Below are 8738 nucleotides of genomic sequence, written 5' to 3'. Positions count from 1 at the left end.
ATATGATTTGTCATTTTTTTATTATGTATTATTTATTTTGCTCTTTCATTTATTTAGGCTCTAAAGCCCACTACTCCTTTTGTAGTGTTATTCTAAAGGGACGTGTTCATAATAAATAAAGCATTGATTATTATTTAAATTAAAGCAGGGATAACTCTTCAGGAAATAACAAAATTGAATAAAATAATAAAAAAGCAAAATTATTATTTAGTGATGTATAAATAGATTCTGTGATCTTTTATAAAAGTATGACAACAAGCAGGGATATACTACTTTAGGTGTAAAGTGCATAAAAATCAATTTCAATCATTTATAAAGGTGTAAGCCATATAAATGGAGATAGGAACTTCCAATGTAACATAGACAAATACATTAAAACTAACAGAAAACATATAACTAAACACATTTTTACCCATTCCTGATATTATAAACTGTTACATAACCTGGCTAAAAAGGGGGAGCGCATTTGTTAATTAATTTCACGCTTTACAGGCCTTGATAACTTTGAGCTTGATAACGACAGCAAACATCTTATAACCTTCCAATATATTGCTTGTACTTTTACTTTAAACTTTACTACTAATAGTTTGTACTTTGGTACCATGAAACAAAATTTTACCAAGTACGAGCTACAAGACTAATATTATTAGTTTGTAGATTACTATTAAACACGGCCATGGTATGAGGACTGGATGGATTAGCCTCAACCGAACCGGTAGAGCTAGGTGGAGAAGGATCTTCTTGAAACTTGATACGTCGGCGCTGCTACTACTATCAGATGCTAAATTATAATTATGTAGCATTTTATACTAAGCGGTACGATCGTTAACAATTGGATCATTTCAGTATGTTATGGGTATTGGTATTTTAGGCTGGAATTACAACCATGTATTATCTTGTAGTTATAGAAATCAACATTTTGGCATTGGAACTCCTGTGGCCGTATCCTCTTCACTCTTTGCTGTACAAGGATTCTGAAAAAGTTGATGATGAGGCAAACAATGGGTAATTGACTCAATTCTCAGTGTCGTTTCTCAGGCTCCCGGAACACTTCCTAACTTATTATGTTCATTTGTTGATCATGTCATTGCCAAGGTTAAGGATTGTTTCAACTAATTGATGAGAACCCTCGAGCAGATATAACATTGGAAAAATCAAACTTTATCGACAAAATGAGAAACAATGTTTACCAAGGCAACTTAAAAACAATTTTTTAACGTGTGACAACAGTTACTCTCTGCAAAATTATTGTTTCCATGTCACAGAATATTGTAATCTGATCAAGTAAAATTTTAATTTGTACAAGAGGTAACTAGGTACCATCATGTTGTTTTTTACAGCGTCTTCTAACCAACTGTAAGTGATAACAAAATTGAATAGATGTTTAAACGTCTGGAAAAGAATGAGGCATTAGATATTTGCTAGAATTATATATAGTGAGGCTAATATTATATATAATGAGGCTATTTGCTAGAATTATATGCTGAACAAGGAACTAAAACCTTAGAAAGGATATTTTCTATAAGAGCTCCCAGGAAGCGGAACTAGTGAGCACAAAGGAGTTGGATTACTTCTAAAACCGGTTGAAATCTCATTAAAACTTAGCTAAGCCTCTCAGTTTCTCGTAAATTCTGATTGCTTCTTCAAGGACAAAAATCAAACTGAAAAAAGTCGATACAAAGCTCTTCGGCATAAATAATGCAAGTACCAATTTTTTAAGAATAATAAAATACAATTTTATAATTGTATGTATACTTCTGTAAAGTGTATAATCAGGCTGGAGAAATTGCCTAAGACAAGACACAACCCCGACAAATCTTAAAGATCCATTCCGGATTCATATTATTGACGTTCTGTCTGAGATTATTGGATGTCAAATCACGTGAGCGTGTTTAAAGTGAATTTGGTTTTATAGCGAACATACCAACCTTTGAAGATTTTTCCAATTTTATCCAACGTCAATGCATACAATTGCAAACCGACAACCTAACTTCGAATTTCGGTTTAAATGTGCAACATCCACCGCCCCACAGGTTTCAAAATATTACGAAAAGGGTCTTAATGGCCACTGATGTGTCCATAACACATAATAGTTGTCCTTTGTGCCGAGATAGACACCGCTTGTATAGGTACCCACGCTTTCGCTCAATGGAACCTAAACAACGGTTTGATAAAATTCGACCGCTAAATTTATGTTAAACAGTTATTAACCAGTCACTATGCCAATAGATGCCCTAGCTTTAGTTCTTGTAATCAATGTAAAAGGCGACATCATTCGTTGTTACATTTTTCAACATCTACTTACTGGCGGACGAATGACGGGGGTAGGAAAGTTCCAAACATTTTTTCTTCCTCCCGGAATAGTAATGTATTAGAGTCAGATCCTTCCTCAGAAAATATGCCAGATTCTGTCAAAATAACTAGGGACTCAAAGGGTTCAGTTTTGTCATCCCTATGCGAGTCCAGTGTCTCAGTCCTATTAGGCACCGCGATAGCTAGAATTGAGAACCGTTATGGGCAATACTTGCCTATAAGGATTTTGATTGACTGTGGATCACAGCGATTGTTTATAACCTCAGCCTGCGCGGTTTAGGTTTAGAGCGGAGTGTTAACCTGCAGCCTTTGCATGGTTTCGGCGATAACCCAATAAAAGATGGGAATTTTCAGTCGCGTTGCTCCTTACCCCGATGCTCTCAAAACTATATTTGGATGGGTAATCATAGGGACTTTAACTCAAAACATGGATTCAAAGGAGAAAAATGATTTACTAATGACCTCCTGTCAATTGCCACATGCAAATGAGCTCAATGACTCAATAGAGAAATTGTGGGAGATTGAAACAGTTCCCCAAGTACTAAAAATTGATCCACAAAATGTCATAGCGGAAGAACACTCTCGTACAACCCGTTCAAGGGATACAAATGGCCGATATACTGTCCGGTTACCTTTTAAAGATTCAATTCCTCCGAATCTTGGCAATGATTAAAATCCTGCCTTGAATCGTTTTCTAAAATTGGAGCATCGTTTAAATAAATCGCCTGAACTGAAAGAAAGTTATCGCAATATAATTAAGGAGTATTTGGAAGCCAATTATGTTTCACCAGCCATTGCTCCATCTAGATATTTACTTCCACACCATTGTGTAATTAAAGACAATTCACATTCTAAAGTTCGTATGGTCTTTGATGGTTCATTTTCTTCTGAACTTGGTTCCTTGAATGACCATCTCGTGATGGATCCTGAGTTGCAGTTGGATGTAAGGCATATACTGCTTAATTTTCGTCGATACCCATGTGTCATGGCGTCAGATGTATGCCAAATGTACCTTAAAATACTTATGCACCCAGATGATGTACCTTATCAACATTTTTTATTCCGATTTGATGAATCTGAACCAATTATGGAATATCAATTAAACCGTGTTACTTTTGGGTTGTCTTGCTCAACATTCTTAGCCATAAGGGTAATTCATCAGTTGGTGCTTGACGAAGGATCCTCGTACCCGAAGGCATCTGTCGCTCTGAAAGATAACATATAAGTGGATAATATCCTAACTGGAGCGAATTACTTTTGATGAAGCCCACGAACTTCAGATAGACTTGATTGAATTACTCAAATGGAGTGGGTCCACTTTGAAAAAATGGACGAAAAAAACTCTAGACCTGTTAATTTCATTCAGTTACAGTCAATAAGAAGATTATAAATTTTCGGAGCGAAATAAACAATGGGTCAAAGAATTGGGAATACCGTGGGATCCTGGAATGCAGTGGGACTACCTAATATATCATATGCAAAATTTAAATTAGTTTGGCCCAAAAGTGGATCATATTTTCTGTTTGTCGAAGTTGTAATCTCATTTGGTATCTTACATCAGTCAATTTAAGGCAAACTCTTAGTTACAATAGCTATGAAGAGGATTTATTAAGCGAGTTTCCATCTGTAATAGGTAAAGGTTATGGGGAATCCTTCAATTCTCTTTTACTTGTACATTAAACTTGAATACTCTGGTACATGTTTTCTCGAAAACACATTCATGTAGTAATATTGGGATTCGCTTAGGGATCAATCGGGTATGTAGGCACAATCTATTAAAGATTTCAGTATGAAAAGAGCTTATAGAAACATATTTAGTATAGTTTAGTTACAAAAATCCAATTAGCGACATTAAGGGCATCTATCCCGGGAGTGGGGTTGTGTGCTGCCCTCTTGCTATTACAGACTAGGAAGTTTGTTTCAAAGGAAATAGAAACATAAAACGGACAGCAAGGAATTCTCAGGGTGGGCGGTCCCTTGCCCTTCAATGCATTTATAGATGATTTAAATAGTAGTTTATTGAAAGGATCAAATGTCTCTCTACTCTCTGATGGACATTCTGAGGGTATTTTAGAAATATTTCCTGGATCTAATAGTAAAGTAAGGGTAATCAAATAAAACAGCGAAAGAGGATTCTGTTAGACCAGTCACAAAATTGGTCCCATTGCTTTCCTCAGTGTATTCATTATTAGTCATATTTTGTTTATTTTAGTTTTAGTTTTTAAAATGTATAAATTGAACCAAATAAATGTTTAATCCGATTCAGTTTGTTTTTTTTGTTCATTTTAAAGCCTTCCAACAAAAAACAGTCGATTTGAGGTGGCTTTAACGAAATGAATTGTAAATAAAAATAAATTTGAAAGAAATATACTAGAGAAATAAAAATGCTGATAATAATTTCGTCAGTGGGAAACCCATTTCAAACGTCTGGTTGCTAAGGTCGACTAGTGCCGCTGAAGACGTCGATCTAATAATAATAATCTTGCCAACACATATCTATTAATGTTTCTACCTTTTTCGTAATATGTAGCAAAGAAATGTGTAAATTAAAAACGTTGAACTTGGAAATTATATAAAACTTTTTATTGAACTCAGAATAGAATGTAATACGAAAAAAGTTAGAACATTCGAAATCATCTTAATGAGAAGGATGAACCGGATGTGCCACTACCAATTTAATAATCCTCGGATCTAATTTTATCAGCAGTAATATTGTTGACCGTGACAACTTGTTATTCACCCCCCCCCAAATGCACCTGTGGCTATCACCGCCCTCTGGTGGGCGCTGCAGCGATTCAGGGGGCGGTGGCGCCCAATATGCGAATCACTGGGTTAGAAGAAACAATATACTAGCTTATATGTTCAGCTTAATGTTAAAAAATATGCGAAACACTGGAATTGGCTTCCCCATAATTAATATTGGACATTAATAATTCTGTGAATGCTATTTTCACCAAATATGATTAGACTTCTCAATTATTTTTCTCATCCCAGAATCGATATTGAATGTTCGTTGCTTGATTACCATCTGACTAGAGTCGAAGTGGAATTCTTTTTTCTCTGAACATTTTTCTTAGCTCTTAATCATTTCAGCTTCTGTCCTCTGATAAAATAATTAGTACAAATGACTAAAAGGCACACAATTATTTAAGTTAATTTCATCAATGTTAAACCAGAAAAACGAAAACGAGAATTAGATCTTTAAAGTGCTCTGATTGCAATAACATTTAGACACTTTCTCTAAAAATATCAAAGTGTATGTGTGTAAAACATTAACGTCTAGAACTTTAAGAATCAATACTTCCAGATATCTAATATCTTTATCCCAAAAACCCGTACTTGTTATATCAACAAAATACGATTCGAATTCGTACTATGAAACTCGTTTTTAAATATTTTTTTCAATTTTTTTGCTCCCTACTTTTCGAGATAATATGGCATTAATAATGACATTAGTAAACTATATCATTTGGACAGTTGGCTATTCCTAATTGATATAACACTCTCTTAGTAGCGAGAGTCCAACGAGGTCGAAAGACAGCAGCCGCAGCCCATCGATCCTGGCTGACCTACATAACGCCCGCCTACCCCTTTGCTCTACTATCTGCCTCTGCTCCCTACCATCTAGTCTCTACCTTTAGCAGTTATTAAGAAAAACGTAAATATACCTATAATATATATAATAAATGTATATAGAATATGAAAATAAATACAATTATAAACGTAAAAAAAAAATCATAGTCAAATGCTTTAACTTTGGCAATTATGTCTACGTGAGCTTAATAAATTTAGCAAAACCTAAAATCATAAACGGCATAAAAAAATCTCTAACAATGTTTTCTTAAACATATTGGAGATAAATGTTTATAGTTCACTTATATATGCACTTGTCTAAAAGAAATTTAATAGCAGATAATTGCAAAGAGCTCTGACACAAGGAGATTGCGGATGACATTGCAGTGTTAGGAAGTAACCAAGATGATATGGAAAGAGAAGCTGAGAAAATAGGCAAACAAGTAAATGAAGATAAAACCATATGTATGATTGTAAGTCGAAAAATCCATCCTACCGACATGGTTGACAAATTGTTTCTGAAAGTAGACCGTTTCAAATACCTCAGTTCCACAATAACAATAAATGATAAACGGACTGAGATAAATCAGCGAATAACAAGCGCGAACAGAGCCTTCTGATATCTGTCAAGAATAGTTCTACTTTACTTATAGATCTGGTATAAGAGTCTTAACGAGAACTAACAGTGAACTAAATACCAGTATAGTTGGAAAAATACTACGTGGGAGGTCAAAAACTAGATGCAAAAACAGAATCAACGAAGTTGCAAAAAACAAAAAACAAAAAGCAAATGGAAAGACAGAATCAACAAAGATGCGTAACAGGTAGGCACCGAGAAGGCTGGTTCAGGCGGCCAAACATCTACAAGGTCAGTAGTGAAAAAAATAAATAAATTGAAAAATGGAAAGATCGGTCAAAAGATAAGCCAGAATAAATCAATTGTTTGAGTTTTCATTTTATTGCACGAATCTAACACGAAATATTACAAAATAAATCTTTCAGATTTATTAAAAGGCATTGCTTCAATGGAAATACTGAACTCGGGAGCGTACTCTTTGCAATTCTCCTCCAGTCCAAAGCATTCAGGCATGAAAATTGGAAATGCGCATAACACAAACACATAACATTTTAAATTCGTATTATGGACGAAATAATGGTGGTAACACAACCAAGTATAACCAACTTTGCCAAAATTTGGCTTGATAACGTATGTGCATTGAAAATGGCTAACATACAGAAAGAAATGGTATAATTAAATCTTTTATCATCAAATATTAGCACAGTATTTATATTTTGGTGAAATACATAAGGAGGGGTAGCTATGGATAAAAATATTTGAAGAGCAAAAATGCCAAAATTAACCGACATCGGTAAAACTGTGGAATGAGAACACGTTAATTGCGCAAATGACAATTCAGTAATCATTACAGCAGCAAAACTGAAGATAAAAAGAAATAGAGAGGAAAGAAGCTTACATAAAATGTTAATGGTGTAGAATTTATATTCTTCAAAAATAGAAGCGACCGATGTTTACTAAAACATACCATATTCATTAATGTTAACCAATAAATGAAACTATATATGTTATATATATATACAAATATGTTAAAATAGATGAAAGGACACGCTGATTATTTTATTGTTTCATCATTGTATCAATTGAGGCTTGGCTCTACGGAGCCCAAATGTCAACCGAAGGTCACAGCCTTCATAATCGAGTCAGCGGCATCATCCAGTTGGATATTGTTCCTTATAAATGTTAGCAAGGAACTCTTCGAAATATTTTGAATGATAGTTGAGAGAGGAGAAGTTTTAATGGATTCATTGTGGGCTATAACAGAGGTTCTGGGCTATAACAGAGGTTCCCGGTTAGCGGTTCCCTAAATAATAGTATTTTTTCCGCGACTCCCTTAATACATTAGATTTTTTCCTAAATTGTTTACTTTCTTGTAAAATTGGAAATCTTTCTTTTATAAAGCGATTACCCATTGAACAGCGAAAAATTAAAAATAGATACTTACTATTTTCCTTGGGATAATATAAGTTATCTAATTTCAACCGTTTCAGTAATGTCCATGTTGAGACTGGACAACCACCATGTGGTTAGGTTAGTTGAAAAATAAATTAAACACGATTTTTTTAATTGACAATCAATTTATTGAAAATCCATTGAGAATTGGAAATTCCAAGAAATTTATCGAATTGTTTAATTGAATATTTAGCTGTGCACTCATAACTATATCACTCTCAGCACCCTACATTCACTTAGCGCTCTAAGCACTCTACTATCACTTAGCAATCTCAGCGCCCTACATTGATTCAGCCTATCAAATGCATAAACAGATGCCAATAACTATTTTTCAACATTAGTGTACTTGAAATAAATACTAGAGGTGAGTCATGTTGTGCGATTGCTGCACCTAAACCAAACTGGCTCCGAAATGCTCTCTCCTGCGATTGCTCCCAGTTCCAGCCAGCATCTTCTTTTAGGAGAGCTCGGAGCGGAGCTGCTTTATCTGCCATGTGAGGGATGACCTTTGCAAAATAATTAACAAATCCCGAAAACCATACAACTTCTCCCTTATTTCTAGGTGGCTTCGTATTGCGAACAGGCTTCAAACCCTCCTATTATTATTACTATTATGTCTCAAGTATATAACCCATTACAATCCGAGTTTACATTATTTAAAATTGAACTTGAAATCCTGAACTTGGGCCCATGAAGTTGTCATTAAAGCCATGAAGTTGTGGTCTAACACGGCAAATATCAGTCCCTTTATTACATTACTGATATCAAGTCGACAGAACGTATAACAACTTAAATGAAAACAAAGTAGAGAATGGTGAAATGT

The 8738-nt window shown here is 34.6% G+C and overlaps 1 protein-coding gene across 1 annotated transcript; it reads left to right on the top strand.

Moving 5' to 3' along the window:
* Positions 1–3175: 3175 nt before the first annotated feature.
* Positions 3176–3538, top strand: LOC106688450 (uncharacterized). Its single transcript, XM_014432918.1, has one exon. The coding sequence runs from the start codon at positions 3176–3178 to the stop codon at positions 3536–3538; it is 363 nt and encodes a 120-aa protein (XP_014288404.1).
* Positions 3539–8738: the final 5200 nt, after the last annotated feature.

Source organism: Halyomorpha halys, unplaced genomic scaffold (genome assembly GCF_000696795.3).
Source record: "Halyomorpha halys isolate HHAL.00 unplaced genomic scaffold, Hhal_1.1 Scaffold1129.1, whole genome shotgun sequence".
NCBI classification, from domain to species: domain Eukaryota; kingdom Metazoa; phylum Arthropoda; class Insecta; order Hemiptera; family Pentatomidae; genus Halyomorpha; species Halyomorpha halys.
Note: the sequence above shows the minus strand (reverse complement) of the source record. Positions and strands in the feature narration are given on the sequence as shown.